We start from the raw sequence: 22,716 nt of genomic DNA, 5'->3' as shown, positions 1-22,716 counted from the left end.
CAGGCTTGAAGCATGGTAACGACATTCCTGAATTCATCTTAACTAATATGAGAGACGTAGGACTGTTTTTGCAGTATAAAAAAGAAATATCACTGAAAAAACACATTTGTGTCCTTATTTCAAAATTTTCTGGAAGGTGAGGCTGAGCTTTTGTGATCAATTTAAGGTGATAGGGTAATGGTGCCACATTCTTTCTTCCTTCTGTGGCTGAATACCTACCTGTGGAAAAGATGATGAGTTGTCAGCTTAATGCCCTGCCTGGGGTGTGTTGGGTAATGTGGGAACAGCAGCTCAAATGTAGATTGGCTAAAAGTCATTGTGAACCTGCCTGCTCAGTCCTGGTAAAGGGCACAGCGTTCAGTCCATCTCCTCCTGGCTGGGAAGCAAAGAGGGTATAGGGAAATTACTGTGGCAGTGATCATTTGCACAACTAGGGATTTATATGAGAATAACTTAAGAATTTATGGTATCCTTGGTCCCACCCCTTCTCATCATTTGCTGCTGCTGCCTTGCCTCCGCACACAGGACTGAGAGTTGGGATGGCTGGGTGATTGCAGGCTCATCTGCTTCCAGTTATCTGGGAAATTCTGAATTAAAGCCTCCTTCCATTGCTGTAGACTCTGACCTTTCCCTTATTGCTCTTATGCTGCTTAGGAGCCACCACGCCCCGTACATCCCGCCCCACTTCCAGAGGCACCACAGCCACCACGTCTGCCCCCCGAAGCTGCCAACACTTCTCCGCCTCAAAAGCCACAGCTGAAGCTGGCCCGGGTACAGAGCCAGAATGGGATTGTGCTGTCGTGGAGCGTGATGGAGGTGGACCGGAGCTGTGCCACTGTGGACAGTTACCACCTGTACGCCTACCACGAGGACCCCAGTGCCACTATGCCCTCGCAGTGGAAGAAGATCGGAGAGGTGAAGGCCCTGCCGCTGCCCATGGCGTGCACTCTGACACAGTTCGTGTCTGGCAGCAAATACTACTTTGCAGTCCGGGCTAAGGATGTCTATGGACGCTTTGGACCCTTCTGTGACCCCCAGTCCACAGATGTGATCTCTTCCCAGAGCAGTTAAACTAGAGATCTTTGGACCCGTTAAACCTGTCCTGCTACCAAGAATTACCCCAGTTTTGGGAGGGGTTGATCTCATGCATGTAATTCACCTTTAAATCCACTCTGCAGGATTATTTTAGACAGTTGTGTGATACACTACATCAGTTCAGAACCAAAAGAAAAATAAAGTTTACCCTGCAGCAAGAGCCTGTTTTTTCTGAATAGTTCATGTCATGGGCCATTTGAAAATTTTGGTTTTCCTTCCATGACAGGTGTTCTACCTAGATACCTACTATCCTTTATCCAAGGGCATCCCAAATGCCTGGGATTCTGCTTCAGAGTGGAAACAAAATAGTAAATTGCAATTTGTCTTAAGCAAAACATACACATCTGTAATGTCTGTTGAGACACCAACACAAGGGCAAGAACGATCTGCCTCTTGCCCCCCACCATTCTGTGAACAGGCTGTGACATGAAGGGTGATTCAAGGTCTCACTTTTTGTACTGGAGGCTCGAGCAGTCTGGTCTTACCTTACAAACTGTAATAAGCTCTCTGAGGGGAGGGAAGGGAACTTGAGTCTGGCCCAGTATGTGTGTAAATTTGGAGGTGGTGGAAAAAAGTAATAAATCACCCCACAACCTCCTACCTCTCTAAGTAAGAATGCTCCTCTGTTTTCACCATCCTCCCGCACTCGCCCTGGGAGCATTACCAGATCAGATCTGAAACTGGATTGGAAAGACTGCATTCAGACCTCACTAGTTCAGACAATTTCTCTGCCCCTCCCCTCATACATCCAGCCCTATTTTTTAGATTTATTTTGTGCCTTAAAGAATAATTTCAGAAATAAAATGTAGCTGGATACCTTGTGGTGTTCTTTTATTTGCTTGAAGTTCTTTTTCCCTTTACCTTTCCAGTTGTTATCAGTGCTTCTCATTTTCCAGGCCTGCAGTAGTTATTATTTCTGTAAAGACAAGAAAGTGTAACATCTGCTGATGGTGAATTTGTTCTTATCTGCAGTGTCATTCAACCCTTTCCTCACTGTAATTCTTGAGTAGTTGTTTTTGTCCTGTCAAGAATATTGAGTATACAGACATTCTTTTCCACCAGAGCCTTTCCTGGTTCTTTTGGGAAAGCTGTATGCTGCAATTCAGCCAAAGAAGAAACCCCTGTGGTACAGCACCATGAAAGCTTCTACCTGTTTGCACTCATGTGGATGCTAAGTACAAAAGGAGGAGTTGGCTTCCCAGTCTGCTTCTGTCTCCCATCACCTGCCTGCCTCTGCGGAAAGCAAACACAGCCAAGGGAGTTTAGAAACTATTTTAGACCAACTGCAAATGTTAATAGATGCTTTCATGATGCTTTTGAGATAATAAATTGGTGCATCTCCCCCACTATCACTGACATGTTAAACTTGCTGTTTGCAGAACAAAACTGTAATACACCTGGATAAGAAAATACATGGAGGGTTTTGATTTTGGCAATTTTCAGTTGCACTGCTGCCCAACAGAACCAAACAATTTAGTTTGGAGGGGACAGTTTCTTTTTTTTTAATCCACTTCATCATACAGCAAAGCTGCATTTTTCCATCTCAATGCTCTCTTTCTCAAAACCAACATGTTGGAAGTGTGAAGCAAGATTGGAAAAGTGTCAGAGAAATTAAATCCCCAAACAGGGCTCATGAAATATGCTATGAGATTATGGGTTCTGTAGTTGTTCCTTTTTTTAGAAATTTTACGGTGATAGAAATGGCACTGTAGACCTCTGTGTGGTTTACTGCACTACTTCATGTAGCTGGGAGTGTCACTTCTGTCAGGTGAGTAATGGATATTCTCTGTATGGAAAATTGCATTTAAAAATATAACAGTTCTGTCCATTTAGGCAAACAAAAATTCTGGCTAAATCCAAGTGTCATCAGAGAAGGTTCACACTGTATGAAAAATACGTAACCTTTCCTTTGATCTGCAGTTGTCCCAGTATTTCTGGTGCCAATAATCAAAAATACCTTCAATTTTTCTATGTTCAAGTAAATGTTCTGTTTGCTTATTTCAAGGAATAATTATTTAATAATGTATTTAGTCTGTCTATGGAAATAGACTAAATGTGGGTTCTTACAAAGACAGTTCTGTAGTAGAGATTAGAACAATTCTTTCCAGTTAATGGCTATCAAGTCCCTTGCCAATTTTTTGTTAATGTGTCTTTGAGGTGGTACCAAAGAGCCATTGGCTGTATCAGTACTATGAATTTTTATGGTTTGAAAGTTAAAATAAACATGAGGATACAACCTTGAACTTACGCCATTTATTTAGTTGTGATTCCAGCCCAAACTATACATGAGCTTTGCTGTAGCTTAAGTTTGCATTTAGATCTCCCTTGTTCTTAGGTTTGTCTTGTTTAGGATAGGCAAGGGGTGCAAGTCCTGCATTAGAATTGTTTTCTTTCCTCCAATGAAGGTATTATTAGGGATGGTCTGTCATTCCATTTGGAGGTTTTGTGGGCTGCATCATTAGAGAAAGAAAACTCATATTTATTTAGTAAAGATTTAGTTCTTCACTGAACTGATTGTAAAAACTGGCTTCTGTCTTAATAGATCCATTTCTGGTCTGTGTGGCAGCAGTTCCGTTACTTTGGCAGGATTTTGCAAGGCACCATTGTTGACCAAAGACATTGCAGCTCCAGGGTGAAAGATCACTTCCCTGTTTTTTCATCCCAGCAGGGCTGTTAAAGGTCTGATTTCAGTATCTTGAGCAAGTACTGGTGGTGAAGTACGTGATAAAGCATGGCTTGACTTTGAGATGCCCAGTTTGGTGTGGAGACCTTCAAGGGAGCTGGTCCCTAAATCACTGATGCTCAAAGAGAGAACGATGCCATTTTTGTGAAATCACTGTCACCATGGAGCAGATCTCTGCAGTGAGTTTGCTAACAGGAGTAGTGCTTAATTCCTTACCTCATGGCACTTTTCCCCATGTAGTTGAGTGGCTGGTGGTTTTATTATCCTTTACCTCCCAGAAAGAATAAAGATACTGAGAAACTAAATTTCTGCAAGCAACAATGAATCAGAAACAATTCGTTTCATTTGGAAAACTTTATTTGAAAGTATTACCAAAATATTTGGCAACATTCAGTACAGGTGTGTTAATAATGTGCTTCTAGACTGGTCTCTTCATTAATGAAAAGAGTCAATCGCTGAAGCTGTCCAATAATCCACTTTTAAATATGCTAAAAATTTCTATATGGCTTTTAAGTGGAAGTGTTGGGTTTGGTTTCTTCTCTGCACTTCATGCAAGTTTTTCCATCTTTCAATAGCTTGGTATAAAGTTGTTCCTGACTGTGTTTTGCTGCTGCCTCTGGGTACATGATATTCCAGCAGTACCACCTTGGACCGACTTGCCCATGGTTTAGCAAACACAGCACTGGCTACAGCTGTGTTTTCCATCCTCATTTACTTTCTGGTGTGTTTTAGGTTTGGGTTCTTTTCTCTGTGTGATACAAGGGCATCTGGATGTCCAGGTTGAAAGTAATTTGAGTTAGTTCATCTACTTGGGAGAGGAGCCCTGCTGTGGAGTGCTGATGGCAAAATGCTGTTCTGCATTTCTCCTAGTTACAGTTTCACTGGCCTCCTTTATATTGCTGTATGTCTAAAAAAGTTTATTGGATACAAAACCATAAATCCTAGGAAGGGACAGACTGCAGCTACAGCATCTGTACTGTGTCTGCAGTGGCAGCTTCAGAAAACACAAGGATGCAGATCTTTCAGCCTGCAATTATTTCCATGCTCCCAGCAGCTTCCCTGTGAGTAGCAGTTGGTCTCAGACTTTACTCCTTGCAATTGTTTGTGCTGCCCTTGGCCTCGTTAGATCACTGAGCACAAGCACTGAGACACCCATTCCCAAGGCTTTTAGCACGAAACATCCATGACATTCTCCCTGTAAAATTAAGGGGTCTTACGCTGCTTCCTTTGAAAACAAAGGCAAAACCCCTGAGTCTTCACTGGGACCACGACTGAGCTCAGTAGTAGGATCTGAACATCATTTTGTAGTGTAACAAACAGTCACTTCGGCTCTTCCTTGATGCTGTTTGTCTCAAATGTACAGTAAATTAAAATTTGTATTAGATGTAGGGATGGGTCATGTCTGTTCCTGCTCCCTAAACAGCCATTCCCCAGGATGAGTATTGCATACACTGCACAAAATCAAGCTGTGATTCTGCCTTCTTATAAACTCTTTGAGTATTCTCCTTTTGTCAAAAATATCTATGCAGATATTTTAAATAGAAGCTTGATATATTAAATATATATTTTTTTAATTTGTTGATTTGGGTAGGGGTGGGCGTTGTATGAAAACATCAGAGGGAGAAGAGATCAAGTGACACTAAGCCAGCCCTGCCATACAATCTATTCCCTTCCAAACACCTTCTGAGAGGAGAAGGAAAAAAATAAGGATAGGTAGGAGAAAGCAAATCAATTAATTTTCCTTTTCATCCCTTTTAAGTTAAAAATGCATCTTTCTTTCTCATTGTCATTAAGCAGGCTGAGCATTCTTTTCTTCTCTTTTATACACATATACACATATATATATGTATGTATATATATATACACACACATATATATATTTAAAATGCTGTCTTAAATAAATAGGGTATAGCTGTAAATAAGATAGCTGAGTAGTAGCTGTTCAGGCATTCCTGTTCAGCTTTAGTAATTTATTGGCTATCAGGAGTCAAATGTGCAAAATCCTTTGTTGGGAAACTCCAAAACTGATTTCTTGTTTTGTTTTGCAGCTGGACTTGTAAATACAAAAGAAAAACTGTAGGACTGATTTAATGTCCAATTTAAACTGGGCAGTTGCCAGCTTTCCCCATTTTTGTATGTACTGTAGATTAGTGTGTGTCTGTGTTAACTGTAGTGGGGTTTTGTCTGACAAGCCTGGAATTTATACTTTGAAATAAAACTACTGGGTTTTTAACATTTTGAGTCATCTGTGCTTAATTTCTGTCACCTCAGGAGGCAACTCTCTCAAAAAAGAGCCCAAAGCCTGCTCCTTTTCTTCAGAGGTGTTGCCACCTTGCTCAAGTAACATTGAGCAGCAAGGGTTTGCCTCTTGGTCAGTCCCAGCAAGCCAACAGCATGGTGTTCCCCTCACAGAAGGAAAAAACCAAAGCAATGCTCTAACTTCAGGAAAGTCACCATCCGTGCATTTCTGCAATGCTTGGACAGACAGAATCAAGTGGCTTGCACCCCAAAGTTGCCCCAGACGGATACAGGAATGGAAATCCTGTTGCTGGTGCTAGTCTCCTTGCCCTCCAGGAGGCCGGGTTTGACTTGTGAAACAATGGTCATTCTTTCAGCAACAGGCTTTGGACAAAGTGCCGGAGTTTTTCAGAGCACCCTTCAAGCATGAGGGCTGACTCACCCGGCCAGGGAGCAGCTGCTGTGCACAGCACTAAGTGCATCACTCGGGGATAATGAAATCAGGATTAATAAAAGCATGTTTCAGTGCAGGCATCATGAAGGGCTCTCCCCACCCAGCTCTTTCTCAAGGGCAGAAGCCAGGAACAGCACCATGACAGATGTTGTGCAACTCATTTGGGACCAATAAACAGCTGGACTAGAAGGCAGTCTGGGAAAATCTGCCTCTTGGACCCAACTCTGCTGCCAAATGGTAGAGAACTCAAAGTACTTAGAACATGGAGTTACTGACATGCCTACCCTGAATTAGTGCTGAGCCTGTACTTCAAGGGCATATAATTAATTTGTGATGGTAATAATCAGTTTCCTTGCACTTACTAAAATTTGCTTCAAGTCACTGACCAGAAGATGATGGACTCTTGTGAAGTGATGCCTCAGCACAAGCCCACTTGAAAGTCCTGAGTTTCTCAAGCTACCTATTTAGACTGAGTATATGTACTGCACGTAGCATAGAACCTGTGTTTTATCATCAAATACAGCAAAACTACTCTGCTCAAGCACTGCTGTAATTGCAGTTCCTGCAGAAGTAAAGCAAAGTGAGAATGTGAACCTGCAAGAACACTTGCTGTTTGCTGCACGGTGGCTCTGGCACACACTCCATGGTAGGTCTGCAAAGAAGTGCTACAGCCCCAGAGCAGAATGTACAAACAGAAAAGTCCATTTCTGCACACCACTGATGCCTCTACTAAGGAAACTGAAAAATACCCCAGCAGCTGCCTGAGAAGCAAATCTGAGCCAGCAGCACAGCACCAGGACACTGCCAAAGGAGTGCTGTTGGTTTCTCCCTGGAAGTACTGTGCAGTCTGGCCTGGGCAGGCACTGGTAAGACCTTACCCAGGTGTCTCCTGCCACAGAGCAGAGGGGGCTGTGCCAGACTGTGGTCCCTGTAAGAGCTGAGGCCGTGCAGGGTATGACCAGTAGAACCAGGAGGGGTGAGTTTGCTACTGATTTCAGAAAAGGAGGATGGTAAAACATGTGAAAGTTTGCATTAGATGTGACAATTTTGATGGTCCTGCTAAGAGGAGTAATTTCCTCTAGGCATTGACTGAACAGGATTTTTCATTATGGCAAGAGAGATTTATCCCAACCACCTCCCACCTCCATCTCTGCACCAAGTAAGTCCCTCTTCAGCCAAACCTGGAAACCTGATGTTAAAGAGTCAGAAGCCACAGGACTTGGAAAAACCTGGAAGCAGGGTATGAAAAAGGGGGCAGCTTCTGCCACAAATCCTCTGCTTAGAGCATGCCTTCCTTTTTTTTTTTTTTTTTTTCCCCCAAGTGGGATCTGCAGAAGGAAGTAAGATACTCAAAGAGACCTTTAAACTTCACACAGCCATCTGAGACTGAAGCTGTCAGTTCTTTTGCACCTGCCTACAGGGCCATGCAGCCCTATCAAAGCCTTCTCTTCTGGTCACTGATGCAGCTGTACAGGGAAGAGGAACTGGCTGCTGTGGTCAGGACTGGCAGATCAACCCTGGCTGGCCTGCCAACAAAGGAAGCACATAGGACAGCACAGCAAGAGGAAGGGCAAAAAAAAATAGTCACAGGCACATGGATTGGAGTCCTAAGGCTCACAAGGTCCCACTGATGTAAATACTTATAGAAAGGGACTCTCAAAAGTAGAGCTCTGTTCTCCCACAACTCTGGCTTGGAGCACAAAGCAGGACACGCCTCAGGGTAGGTGGCTCAAGGTGAGAGAAGGCAGAGCTGCCATTTCCAGGCATATTTGCCATGTCATGGGCACTTCACATGTACCACATAGCTCCTCTCCCTGCACATGGAAGCATCTAGCTGGGTGAAGAACACTGTTCACTGCAGTAATCCACTGGCAATTTCCTGGTTCCTGGGGACCAACTTTTAAACAGTATATAAACTTGTCTGAAAAAGCAGTAAATACATCCCGCAGTGTTGCTGCATTGTCTAGGAGTGACAGTGAAGTCAAGCCATCCTCCAGCCCCTCTGTGCTTCCAGTTTCAAGCAAGCAGCTGATTCTTGGGCCTCTGTTGCTGGCAGCTCAGATCCTTGCTCTGCTCTTTGTGACCCAGCTCCATTCTTTACGTGTTATCCTTAATGCTTGTTGCAGCCTGTTCGATCCAGGTCAATTCAATCCAATCTGTGGCAGTGGCTCCACCACCATATGGAGAAGGTCTCTGCACACAGCATCTCACACCTACCTCCTTCTACCTCAGCAAACAAATCACTTCAGTACCTTCATGGATTTTTCATCATCAACAGCTTTGCTGTAACTTCTGGTCTCCCTCTTCCCTTGGCAAAAATCAGCCTACAGTCACAGCCAAATAGTTAGGGTAGAACCTCACCCATATTGCAGTAACTCACTCCCTTCCCCATCACAGAAGCTAAACTCTAGAGGCTTCATTAAAACCTCACACTGCTCGTCATTCTTCACCTTCGTAACACAGGGCAGTGCTGTGCACTGTTTAGCTTGGACCATCAAGGACATGAGGAAAGAGCTGTTTATTTTTTTTGACTTAATTATACATAAAGCATCTAGCACAAAACAGCCCAGTGACTCGACTCCTTGGCATAAACACAGGTAACTAAGGGTCATGTGCACAGCCCTGGTGCTCACAGCCATCTGTCACATTCCCCTGCCCCAGCCAAGGGAGCGAGCAAAGATGTTACCGAGCAACTGCATGGGCTGATCCCTTCCAAGAGAGAGATCCCTTGTAAGAGATCCATTGTGTCACACTGCTGTCTCTGCAGCCTAGGGCAGGGGCATTTCCAAAGCATCAGGCTGCTTCCCTTCACCCTCTTTTGCAGCCTGACATTGCCAGCTGCTTTGGCCACTCAAAGGAAGTCTTGACAATGCCACTGAAAGTCACATCCTGTACACTCCAGACTGATCTGCCATGGAGAACACACCCTTGACTTTCTCTGCTAGTGACATTCCTGGATGGGAAGCGACTTGCAGCACACTACTGAGACAAAAGGCAGACATCAAGCCAGCACTGAGGTAAGGCCATCACGGCCCAAAGCAGCCACCTGGCTTGGCTCAGCCCTGAAGACAGGTCCCATGTTGCTACTAGAAACAGATCACTCTCACTGGTGGCACTGCTCCTCACTCCTGCTCTGGGAACAGCTGTGATGATTGCTCAGATCAACAGAAAGCTGAGCCACTTGCTTCTCATCAATCCTAGTCAGAGGAAGGGCCACCCAAACAGCTCAGAAGAAAGGAATGTGCATTGGGCTGCAGTGGGGCAGCCAGTATCAGTACAGAGTGCCCAGCAGGCAGGACATGGGAAGGCAGGTAAGGCACAGGGATGTGGACATCCAGGTCGATTTATTACATACAAGAAATAAAATTTCCATTAAAAAAAACTCCACTTGTGGCTCTTGATGCTGGTTTTACAGGATTGGCCTCATGGTGACAAAATCGAAGTTGTATGACTCCGGCAGGCCCTGGTGCCGTGTGCGGTTGAACCGTCTCCAGGTGAAGACAGGGAGACCGCCCTGCACCGGAGGGCCATTGATGGCAGAGGCTGTGAACGCTGCAGCCAGGCGGAAATCTGACACCTGGAACAAAGGACAGGAACCCGGGGCAAAAGGGCAGCGTGAGGTTTGACACGTCCCCATCCCAGACAGCAGGAACAGCTCCAGGAGATTTGATAACAGTAAGGTGAGGGAAGCGAGCAGAGGGAAACACACACATGCAGCAATTCCTCCCCTTCGCAGAGGCATCTCCGGCCATGCAGCAGCCAGTGCTGAATGACAGCAGCAAAGCACAAGCCCACACTTGCCCTCTAGCCCTTGCACTAGCCAGGCTGAAAGAGCCAGTTCGTGCATCTGCCCGCAGGGCAAGCCTCCCTGGGTTTATGGGGCTACAGCAGGAAGATGAGGGTGTCTGGTCTAAACTCTGCTGCATGTTGAGCACTTGGGCCATCCTCTGGGGCATATCAGGGTAATTCAGGAATGGGGAAAGGCAGCACAGAGTTAATATTGCTACCCAGACTCTGCCCTGTTCCTTCATTGTCTCCAAAGAGGTTCCCAGCCTGCTCTACCTTTCCAAACTAAGACCCTAAAATTGCCTGTAGGGTTTACAGCTAAAACAGGTTTGGCCTCCGCTCTGGGTTATTTCTTTCAACACCCTGTTCCACCCCCAGCCCAGCCCATTCCCCTTGCCTAACCATCTGGCTAAGACACCACAGCATGCACTGATCACTCACTTACCAGACCCCTCTACACACCCCTTTTCTGCATTCCTCTTATATTACCCAGCTCTGGGAGCCTCCCACTACTGTCCACTGCAACAGGCAGCTGGCTGGACGCAGCAATGGAGATACCAAAATAACCTCCCCAGGCCCATCCTAGCAACCAAACTCGTAATCCAGAAATGCAGCAGGCTGGGCCCCACAGGATAAAACACTGTACAACTTCTCAGCACACCAGGGCTGCACAGTTGCTTACTTGGGCATTGCTCTTCACAGTGAAAATACCATATAACCTGCCTAAAATAAATGCTGCTGTCTCCAGGACAGTGGGTCTAAGGATTTTCCCACACCCCCCCTAAAATGCAAAACTTCACCAAACTTCTCAGAAAGCAGTTTTGCAGAGAGGTGGAGCCCCAGAGCAGAGTGGCTTACTAGAGGAGCTAGGCTGCTGTAAATGTAAAGCTAAATTGAGACCGCAACCACATTCCTGTGGGCTCTGGGAGGCACCCACACAGTCCTCATGAACAGGAGGCTGAGGCTGTACAACAGTCTCCTTCCCTGAGTGAGCTGAAGACTCATTTCCTGCTGTAAGGCTTTAGGGTTTAACCCCTGAACACCACAGGATCCCATGGATGTAGTTGTTTCATACACCTCCCCCCCAAATCCTCTGCCACTGTGCCAGGACTGATGTCAGGGACAGGAAATGAGACTGCAGAGAATTCCCATCTGAGGATGTGCCCAAGCACTGGGACAGCATGAAAAGAGGGAACAGACATGCCTGGCCATGCTTGCTCTAGTGCAGGGAAACATGCTACAGGTCTGACAGGAGCTCAAACAGTCTGCAGCAAACATTCAGCAGATGTTGAAATTGAGGTAATTTACCTTGGAGTCATAGCAGCCTGCAGGCACTGGTAAAGAAGGATTCAGGTCTTCCCGGCAGCAAATGGTGTTGCAAGGATTGTGTTCAGCATAAGGATCACGCTGATAGTCTGGGGTGAAGTGTGGTGGGAAGGGCAGGAAGGAAGGAAGGAAACAAAAGAAGTTAGTCCCCTAACAAGAAGGTGATGCTGAGTACTGGAGCCACTAAAAGCTGGGTAATTGCACTCTGTCACATTGCTCTTGTGCTTCTCCCCAGGTACAAGTCAGTGCTCAAGACAGGACATTAAGTAGACAAGCTCCTAATCCAAGACCATACAGCTACTTCTGCATGCCAGGGGCACCACTGCCAACCTCTAACCACAAGCATCTGCAATTCCACCTGATGAAATTCCACATGATGAAAGCTTGTAGAAACTTTGTCACGAGAGAAAAGCAGAAGAGAAAGGGAAGTGGCAGGTAGGGTGGGGAGAGGGGGAAATGCAGCAATGAGAGCCTTTTTTTTCCTGCTCTGGATTAAAATAAGTGTCAAGGACCAAAACCTTCGAACACCCACTGCAGTAGCTGCAAGCCAGGAGGGGAAGGTGGACAAGTCTCAGCATCTACGAGCTCACTGCTACTCACAGTCCAGACAGGAACGATACCCCACCCTGGGAGAGGCCTCCCAAACCTCAAGCCCAGTAATCAGCAAGCTCCCTATAATTGGGACTGAAAATACAGCATCTACAGCTATCAGTACTGTGAGATGGGTTTAGCCAGAAGTTAATTAAGCTGGGTTTAATCCAGTTAAGGAGAACCCTATCAGGGAAAAACTACAGAGCATTACCTACTGTCCTGGTTAAACCCCTGCTGGCAACTAAGTACCACACAACACTGCTCATCCACTTCCCTCCAAACCCCACCCCTCATGGGATGGGGAGCAGAATCAGAAAAAGGTAAAAACCAGGGGTTGAGATAACAACAATTTTAATAACTGAAATAAAGTTAATAATAAAAATTTAAAAGGGGAGGGAGGGAGGAATAAACCTCAAGAGAAACAAGTGATTCACAATACAATTGCTCACCACTTGCTGACCAATGCCATGCCCATCCCTGAGCAGTAATCAGCCCCTTCCAACAAATTCTCCCCAGTTTACACAATAAGCATGAGGTACAATGGTATGGAATACCCCTTTGGCCACTTCAGGTCAGATGTCCTGGCCATGCTCTCCCAGCTTCCTGTGCACCTGCTCGCTGGCAGAGCATGGGAAACTGAAAAGTCCTTGACTTATCAACAACTAAAACATCAGTGTGTTAAATAATGCTTAAACTATCAACATTATTCTCACACTAAATCCAAAATACAGTACTGTATTAACCACTAGGAAAATTAACTCTATCCCGCCTGCAAAAGACCATTTGCCTGACCATGGAAAAAGACCTTAAGTTTTACAGTAAATTCTCTGGTCTGATCTCATCTAACTGTTGCTTAGGATTTAAGGCTTTCAAGATTGACAGGCTGTAGGTGTATTAGGTGATAGCAGCCCATAAAGACTCTTGGAGTACTCTCTCTTGGAGTCAGAAGATTTCTGGAAAAGTCAAACGGCAAGCCCAAGGAGGCCCTGTTCTTGATAGAGCAATTTTAGCCCAGTTTCCTACCTCGAAAATAAGCTTGTGTTACCTTTTTGCTTTGTGCGTATTCTGCGTTTAGGGCAATATAACTGATCTGTAGGAGAGGCTGCAGCTTCCCACTATAATCCAAGAAATAAAAGTAACACTGCTCATGAAGATCAGCTCCACAGTACACAAGCATGTGTCTTACTGTTGTATCTCATGATGTACTTCATGCTTTCCAAGTTGGTCACCTTGCCCTGGTCTCGACGGAAGATTTTTGCTCTTGGAGCAAGCTCGTAGGAGAAATCCATGCCATACTTGACAACGTATGATGCATACCCACTGAGATTGTAAATCTTTTCATGGAAAGGGATATTGTACGAAGGCCAGTAACCTGCCAGAGACAAACCCCAATCTGTTAATCACTTAGAAAAGCTGGATGCTCTTGCTTATATCAGAAAAGAAAATCAGTGATTTTCCATGTTGCATTACTTTAGCAGCATGTCGAGGAACAACACAGAAAACTGGTTTGAACACAGTAAGGCAACAGTCACTTGCAGCATGACCAGGGTTGACTCCCAGTGCAACACCACTGGAGACTGTGTGTACCCAGGCAACCCGCCCCCAGACTTCCACCCTCAGGACTCATCCTGCAAAACAGCTGAGATCAGACTTGCAGGAGCCTGAGGTGAACATGCAGCGTGGCCACAGCCCTCTTGCAGACGTTTCCCTGTTGAATCTCAAAGGACTACAAGATCATTTATCTCCACCAAACTTCAGAGGGGTTTGAATTCAAACCTTGAGAGGTTTGAATTCACTCTGGTTTTGCCCCCTTCCATCTCACCAAAGCAGAGTAACACACCATGCTGAGATGTCAGGGATGGACTGACACACACAAACACACTCGGACCACAGAGCTACTTGGAGTGAACAGCAGGCATGCCAGCACACACACGCTTTGTGCAGTGGGGATTGCACAGAGTGATAAGAAAGAAGGGGGATTGCTGCACAGTTGCCAGTAGCTGCCTTTGAAGGTTAAGTGATTCATCAGCAGAGCAGAGCCCTGCTCTAACTTCTCCAAAAGCAATCCTGCAGTTTTGTTAACTCTGAAGAGCAAAGGATGCCAGGCAGAATTCCAGAGAAGAGTTTTAGGTAGGTGACATAAAACTGCCTGAAACAAGACCACTGTAGAAAGCTATTGTAAAGAGCCCAGAGACCTTCCAGGTCAGAATCTGGGTATAGGAAGTCCTGGAATAAGTAAGAATAGATACCTATACCTTAACATTTAACTTTTTCTGGTTTTTAGGCAGCAAGTATATAACATGAGCTAGGCCCAAGAGTAGCACACTTTCAAATTGTCTCCAAAGCACTAACATTCCCTGTTCATTCTCAAATCACACACATCGGGATCTGGCTTAGAGATTTACTATCTAGGCACTGGTAAATGCAGGGCTCCACATATTAACATCAGCCCAGCACAATGTGAGAAGTCTGGCTGTAAGGTGCTCAAGGAACTCACTGGGAGCATTACACACAAATACAAACCAGACTTCCTGAAGGACAGATACGCAGACAGCATAAGCTATAGAACACTGCCGGAGTGGAGGCCTCACCAGCTTGGGTCCTGCCTAGGATAGGGAAGACAGGAATACCCTGTCTGCTGGCATTTGCTTACGTGACCTAGAGCCTACCTGAAGGAAATAGGTTGTGTACAGGCTATGTTGTAATACAGGCGTCCTTCAGAAATTAGCAACTTTCCAGCCTCTAATGATGCAGGCCAGAGGATACAGATACATCAGCTTCCGTTTAGTTGTGATTCAAAAAGGTGCTATTGTCTCACATGAATGCAGTGCGTACAGATGACTTCCTTCTCCCACCTGGAAAAACTTTTTGTTAAAATTGCTAAAACAGAGGAAGCTATTGAACTTCTCCTCCAGCAAGAGCTCTTCTGTGTCTCAGGCTCTGCAAGACTGCAAATCCCATGCAGAGAGTGCAGCAGTCAACCTAAGCCAGGCTTTATGCAAGGGCTGATGTAAGCAGTGAAACCTGGTAGGGTGCACAGCAACAAAAAAACAAGTCAAGAGAGACTGTAAGGTTGAAAGTGGGGGAAGGGGGATGACATGAAGGCAGCAAAAATTCCCTGAATCAAAATGTTTTCCTCCTCTGCCCATTCAGAGCAAAAGGTATCAGTAATATTGAGAGAGAGAGCAATGAGAATATTGCACGTATGGTGGAAGACACTCAGATCCCAGGTTTTGCTCTGATGTGTTGCTTTTGATGCATTACTCATTCATCATCAAGAAACATGAACTGCAGCCTGCTCCTGTGACCTGTTCTTTCACCAAAGACAGTGTTGTCCTCCTTCACCTCTTCTAAAGGATTCCTGCATTTTTGTTGTCAATATACAGAAAGCACCTGGACATCTTTGCCTGGAAAGGACAATATAAGAGGTGCCTGGTTTTGAGAACTCACCTGCACTGGCCTACAAAACAAGATGACAGAAGCCATAAAGAAAAAGACTTTCGATTTTCAAACCTGTATAAGGAAATGCTTCCTTTTTCCTCAGTACAAGGCTTACTACAGCAATACCTGCCTTTGTTCACCTGAGATTTCAATTCTCGTTCTGTTGTTTCTAGGTTTATGTTTCAAAGAGATTTAAAAAGGCAGTGCTGATGGCAAACTCACTCTGACCAAACCAGAGTGCCCAAATTGCATTATCTTTGGACACCAGCAACATAGCAATGATGGAGTGTGCCAGGGTCAGCTATTCTACAAACACTAGGCCAGCACTGATCTTGAGAAAGGTAAACCTCCTTCACTTGAGCTGCTCCAAGCATCTGGGAACAGGGCAGGGGCCTTGATGGGACTTGTCTGGTGTCCTGCATGGCATGGAGGACAGATCTGCTGCTTACAGGAGCAGTGTCGTCTTACAGCAGCTGAGGTCTCCAATGCTGCACTTCAGCAGCTTAGCCCACCTTGTGTGCTGAGGGCTGTTCTATTGTTTAAGCTCCCAGAGACTGACTGCTCTGATATCCAACACACACAAGGTACCTTTAGGTATCTGGGAAAAGACACACTGTAGGTGTGAAGTAACGTGTAACCTCTAATATGTGCTACCACCTTTAAGAACAGAGTGGCTACAACATCTCAGAGGGAAGAAGTGGTCACGGTGTGCCCAAGCCCAGGAGGTGGGCTCAGTCCTACAGGGAATGCCACACAGCTGCTCCAAAATCATTGCTGAAAAGGAACTCGGGGTACCTGCCAAGCCCGGCCTCTCTGCACAGGTATAACACTGCCATGACAGGGTTGCAATATTTCCAGTGCCAGAGCTAGAGGGTCTCCATCAACTTCTTTATCTGCACCCCACACACAACACAGCTCTGAGAAGCCCAAGGCAAAGGAAGCCAAAAGAGCCAGATATGCGTAAGGGAGAGACATGGGACTTTTCCAAATTATCAGTATCTTATAAAACCATACTGACAATGTGGCAGTGCCTGGAATAAGCCAGAACTTTCCAAGAAGCTAGACACAAGCAAAAATTTCAAAGAGAAACAACCCCAGCTGCTAATATAGACAAATTTCCCATCGTTTTGATGATGAGCAATTCATCAATTTATCCCCTCAGCATGTGATTAAAGGAAGGAGCACAAAGCACCAGACACACTTAAGGCTCAGGCTTTTTGTTGCTGACGTAAGTGTCTAGTAAACACTTGTGAATTAAACCTGACAGTGAGTGTTTTGCTTCACCAAGATTTTTGTTTGTTTTCCATCAAGTTACTGCTAGTCTTGCTAGGGAATTAAAGAACCTTTTAAAGAGCAAATATTTATCAGAAAACAGAGATCCAGAAAAGTTCAGGAGATGAATTTAACATAGAACTTCTTCGGTATTCAAAAGTTCATCTTCTTGCAGGGTGACCCACTCAACAACCATTTCAAATAGCATTACAGTTATTTAGTACTGCTCCAAACAGATCTCACATTTTCCCTCATCAGTCTCTACAACAGGGCAAAATATTACCAGAAAAAAGGCAAGGAGGCAAGCAAGCAAGGAGACAAAGTCTATTTTTCCCTCCTCTGCTTCTAGGAGACACAGATGCTCACTGCATTGCTGCCAGAGCGTACCAGATAAATGAATACATTGCAATTGACCCAGCTATAGAGAGGGCTGCTCACACAAAGCTTCCTTACTTTAAACTCAGGACTAGTGTTCAACAAACCCTTCCCTGGTACAAAACACAATTCTTAGTTGGCATCAAGAGATGGTTTTCCTAAGCCAGTAACTACTGTAGGAGCTATTACCTTTCCGGAGAACATTTGTTTGATCAGAATATTCCACAAGGGTTGGGATCTGCTCAACAATGTACAGTGCACCATCATCAAGGCTCCTCTGCAGCTTGACCTTCTTCAGGTCTAGAACCATGTACTGATTGTTGTAGGTTCCTGGGTATGAGAGCAGAGAGAGTTACATGTCCTGCCAAGGGAAGGAAACGAGTACAAGAGGTAGAGGGAACACATCTCTTTTCCTAAGATGCATATGAAGGCGTACTTACCAGAGTTGCACTTCGAGAAGGTCTCTGCCCAAGTTTTGCCATCCTTTGCCATCATGTTGGCAATGCGGACCCTCTGCCAAGCTAACAAGGATTCAGGCACCACTTGCTTAATGAGGGTTTGGTTGAAAACACTGTTGGTAGTCTGCAACATTACCAAGCCGCTGCCTAGTATGTAAAAGTCATCCAGGGACACCAAAAAGCCTTAAACAGGAATAACACAAAACTTGTTATCTTTGTGAAGCTTTGATATACTCATAGAACAAAACAGAGAGACAAGCCATGAGGATATGGATGAGTCAATGCATGTGTGTGTGAAATCAAACTGTACAAAGATTAAAGATGAGGTGGTAACTTCTGCAAGGGCTTTAGTCCCACCTGTCAACAGAGTTTGAAATCAGAAACTGTCACACTTTCAAGACACCTAATTCTTTGTCTAAAGCATTTGCTTTGTATTTGTATGCTAAGCTTGGAAGCTGCTCCATAAGTCAACCTATGTCTTATTCTTATGCTGAGGATTACAGACACTAAATGCCTATTGTTTCTAACAAAGAAATGAACTAAAAAAACCATAAAAATTCAACAATGAAAACCAAAGCAAAGTACAAACTCCACAAAGACATTTTCATTAACCGGTTTCAGTTTTAGATTTTTACTCTGTAAAGACAACAGAAATTAATTTAATTAATTTGAATTAATCCCCTTAATTAACCTCTTCTGTATTAAATCAAGCCGAAAAACCTTTCTTCTAGTTTAATCTTTTCCCATCTAAGTATTCTTAAAAGCATCTCCAACAAATGGGTCTCTCTTAAATCATAAACTACATCCTGTATATGAGGAGAAGCTCTACCTATTCCTCCTTCTGACATATTGTCACTGGGTTTTTTCATGCCTGCCAGCTCTGCAAAGTGAATACAGCGATGGATCTGTGGGCAGGATTCCCTTCCAGGTTACATGCCAACAGAAGTACTAAGTCCAGTTGCAAATCCTTCGCCAGGAGGTGGCATACAGAGCTGCAAAGGTCAGCTGTGCCTTGGATAGTGTGGGGACTACTTGTACAGCAGAAATAACCTGGCTTTTAGATTACTCAGCAGACACGTGGCTGCCAGGTTAGGGAAGAACAGTTGTTAACGGAGCTCCTGGTGGGGAAGTCATACAGAACCTAAACTCTTGTTAGGAAGTTTTTAATCGTATCAGTCTTCAAAGAGTACAAAATGCTAAAATGCTGTGCAACACCATAATAGCCAAGTTCCTCTATGAAATCTCCCACAGCAAGCTTTATTAATGCAATCTGCAAACAAAGGTCACCAACCTATGAAAGCAAGAAAGACAACCCAGCTCTGCCTCCTATTCCTGTGCTTTTATCAAAAGGCAGACCACCTTCAAGCAAAAGTAATGTTTAAGGGCTCTATTTCAGCAAAATTTCTTTCAAGTAGCAAGTTCTCAAATTAGAACAGATCCAGGAAAATACACTGTGTGGTCACCTGTTCTCTAAAAAAATATCAGTATAGAATAGACTGAGCACCCTGGCAGCTGGTGTTTTACTCATTGGAAGAGAGTCAATACATTATGTACATTATCAGCAGAGATCTCTCTCAAGTAAGTAAATACAAGAGAAACATCCTAAACTTGGCTCTGACAGTCTATTTTATACAAAGACATGGGATACTCTAGCAATAATCTGCTGCATAACAAGTCAAGTGGTGCTTGCCCAAACAGAGACAATAATTGAAATTGTTAAAACAACTGTGATATGAATTGAGCATCAATTCCTGTGGGTGACGATGCCAAGTGCCCCACTTCAAAACAAAGTAGTTTCTTTCTTCGATTTCAATTAATAGCTGACATAGAACAGAAAAACTTGACTCAAAGCAAGTGCTAACACAAGGAATGATGCTGAATTAACTGAAGGCTGAACTCCACAATTCAAATAAACAGCAAAGCTCAGCTAAGCTGAAAAGAAGGGGATTTCCTTCTGGGCCTTAGTATTTACCAAGTTTTATCCTGCAATGTTTTATAACACAACATGCCCTCCATGATACACCATTACTAGCCCAATTATTCCAAGATGGCATTTACCATTTTGATTTAAGGCACAGGCAACTCTGAAACAAAGGGAAGCTAAAACACAAGCAACAGGTTACCCACAGTAAAGACATCCACAAAAATAAAACCTGGGAAGAGAAGTCTAGAGATATCAGCAGACCTTTGACGTCCTCTTTTGCCATTCTTCTAAGTGCGTATGAGAATCTGTTGTACTTGAAGGTATTATCTCACTGTACATTTCTTCTTTTTTTTTTCCCTGTAAAACCATCTCTGTAAACCCACACTCCGTTTTTGTCAGAACACTCAGTTAATTTTTTTTTTTTAACCCCTTCCTCCAATGAACCTGACAACTCCTACATAGAAACAAGCAAAAGTACTTCTGATAGCATCTTCTGGATCTGAGCCATTTAGATTCAGTTTCCAAATGCCACTGGAAAACTGAAGTTTCCAAAGTCTGGAGTTTCACTCATCATGACATTAATCAGCCAAGCAAAGCAAAGCATTTTTGCAATCTGAGCCACAGTGTTCTCCAGAAAGCACATCAAAGAACATGTGGGTGGCAGCACGTTCCCTGCTGCTATTGTTCCAAAAGAGGTAGACTGCTGCTTTCTGAACCAGACGGCATCAGCTTTTTTGGTGCTTTAAAAGGTCATTGTGCTCATTCAAGTGCAGAAAGGGTCAGCTTTACAGGCTGAAGTCAAAGCTATGAGGTCTAGCACACCGCTCAGGGATGGGAGTAGCTCCTGGCTGAGATGCCCAATGCTCTGGTGTATAAACACACTTGAACACGGGAAAGTAGAGGTATTCTCTGGATTAGTGGAGAACCAGTAGCTGCTTCTCATGTCAAGACCCATCAGCTGCCTTCCTTCCACTTGCACACCTCTCCTAGGCACTAAGAAATAGCACATCCCACACTACAGTTCTGATCTCATGTCCAAAGTTCACCAGACACTTTCCTTTGCTTCCCTCCAGGTTTTAAACAGATGTTGGAGGAAGCAGGGAAGCAGGAAATGGTCTGGCAATACCTCATGAGCAAGATGGATCCCTGAGAACAAGGGCTACCACCCCTTCCATGGTTTGCTCCTCCCAGCTCTTCCTCAAGCTGTGGGGAAGGAGAACGCTGCACTAACACCAGATTATTTCAAAGCAAGGGACACAAACTACCTCTCTCTCCTGCCTTAGCAGCACATGTATAGTCATCCATCAAGACAACCTGTGCCACCTCACTCCCATATCACAGCCTAGCTCAACCAAGAAAGATCCCAATAGCAGACCAGAGGAGGAAAGGTAGAAGTAAAATTCTTCAACTCGTCTTCTTCAGCTATTTTGTTTAAACTGCTAAAATCAAATTAACATACTTTAAAACACCATGGGTCAGCACAGAGAAGATAGTTCAGTATCCAAACCAGAGTGCTTGGTCACAATGGCACATTCCTGTTCTTAAATGGAGTTCAAAAGAGCTCCATCCAAATAGATGGACATCCTGGAAGCTGCAACCTCCCTGCTATCCAAAGAAAATGGCAGATTTTACCTGTTAGTTTGGCTCATTTCTTTGAATGCCTCAATGGGCAGTGTAAAGAAGTGACTGGAGGCAGGGGGAAAGGGACACAGAGGGAGGAGAGGTGCAGGTTTCTGTCTGATCCATCACTAGATACGTGGTATAAAACAGCACCTACCTTGTCTCTATCATCACTTTCTTACTCCCCCAAATGAGCACATCTTCACTCAACATTTGAGAGGAACAGTAACATTCTCTGTACAATTTCTCTCTGCTGTGCATTGACTCACCAGCCACAGGAAGTACTTATGTCCAGAGCTTGAAAAAGACAATGAAACTCAAGCTTTCAGTTCAGAGACATTCCTCCTTTCCAAAGTTCACAGAACTGTCCTACGTGCAGCTCTGCAGACAAAGACTATGAGAAGAGGTCAAGTGAGGATTAAGGTGATTCAGTGCAGAAATGAGCAGCAAGTGAAGAAATGCTGCAAAAACAGAGATTACAACTCCAGTTAATTCCCATTTGACTGTGCCTCTGCAGAACTACTGCTACTCCAAAGGAGAGAAAGCAGCAAAGAGAAGATATGCTCTTAACAATGGACATTTGAACATGGTGGCAGAACAGATAACTGCTGGGGAAGCTGGGATGGACTCTGTAATTCCTGCCTGTCCTCCTACCTGCTCAGTCACAACACGAGCAAGGAAGTACAAGGCCCTCCAGCTGTACCACAATGCACACCCCAACACAAATCACGGTTAATCAATAGCCTCAGAACCTCTAAACTGAGTCAATACTAATTTTTGCAGTCTAGTTTTATTGAAATTCAATAAATAAATAAATAATATGGATAATTTTACTCTGTGACCCCAGGAGAAATCATGGATTTGGCACATTCCTTCTCAGAAGACAAAGGACTCCTTAACGTTTTCTGACACAGCTTTTGGACAGCAGCATAGTTTTACTTTATATCCAATCTTGTTGGATGACAAGAATCTTTGAATAACTCAGTTAAGTGCCACTGAAGGCCTGGAAGGGCACCTGTCTTTTAATGCGCTCTGTTTCCTCCAGAAGTTAATACTTCTATGTTCATAGAATCATGTTACTATTCAGGAGAGATTACTAGGTTGCCCTTTCTTACTGGTTCTTAGTGTCCATCAGGACAGAGAATAAGAGCGGGAATATTTATGCAGGGAGACATTAAAATTGTCAAGTTGAACCATGGCCAGGACCTGCAGATTCCAGAGTCAGATGCTCTGAAAATATCCTCTCTCATCATAACAGGGAGCAGAGGAATTTGGCAGTTGCCGCCTTCCTACGTGATGTCCCTAGCGCATTACTAAGCCAGTGCTTACTCATCCCATGGAAAATTGCAAGTCTGTGAACTACACTCACAGCTAATGCAATTTGCTGCAGTCAATGGACTATGCTTGTCTAGTGCTTGTGATAGCACCCTGTAATCAGGCAGCCAAGTGAGCA

The 22,716-nt window shown here is 44.3% G+C and overlaps 2 protein-coding genes across 3 annotated transcripts in view; one reads left to right on the top strand and one right to left on the bottom strand.

Moving 5' to 3' along the window:
• The window catches only part of ATF7IP (activating transcription factor 7 interacting protein), an 88,587-nt gene extending 82,574 nt beyond the window's left edge, over positions 1 to 6,013 (top strand). For both annotated transcript variants that reach the window (XM_032107048.1, XM_032107049.1), the window contains exon 15: positions 655 to 6,013. In XM_032107048.1, coding sequence (XP_031962939.1) covers positions 655 to 1,071 — 417 coding nt within the window. In that variant the 3' untranslated portion in view covers positions 1,072 to 6,013. The remainder of the gene's footprint in view (positions 1 to 654) is intronic.
• A 2,956-nt stretch (positions 6,014 to 8,969) lies between these two features.
• The window catches only part of PLBD1 (phospholipase B domain containing 1), a 39,673-nt gene continuing 25,926 nt past the window's right edge, over positions 8,970 to 22,716 (bottom strand). Inside the window, exons 7-11 of the mRNA XM_032107051.1 lie at positions 17,702 to 17,902; positions 17,451 to 17,591; positions 13,360 to 13,545; positions 11,565 to 11,671; positions 8,970 to 10,047 (exon numbers count right to left, since the gene is read on the bottom strand). Of these exons, the coding sequence (XP_031962942.1) occupies positions 9,880 to 10,047; positions 11,565 to 11,671; positions 13,360 to 13,545; positions 17,451 to 17,591; positions 17,702 to 17,902 (803 nt within the window). The 3' untranslated portion in view covers positions 8,970 to 9,879. The remainder of the gene's footprint in view (positions 10,048 to 11,564; positions 11,672 to 13,359; positions 13,546 to 17,450; positions 17,592 to 17,701; positions 17,903 to 22,716) is intronic.

The sequence above is a fragment of the Corvus moneduloides genome, chromosome 4 (genome assembly GCF_009650955.1).
Source record: "Corvus moneduloides isolate bCorMon1 chromosome 4, bCorMon1.pri, whole genome shotgun sequence".
In the NCBI taxonomy this organism is placed as follows: domain Eukaryota; kingdom Metazoa; phylum Chordata; class Aves; order Passeriformes; family Corvidae; genus Corvus; species Corvus moneduloides.
This window is presented reverse-complemented; position numbering and strand designations above follow the sequence as displayed.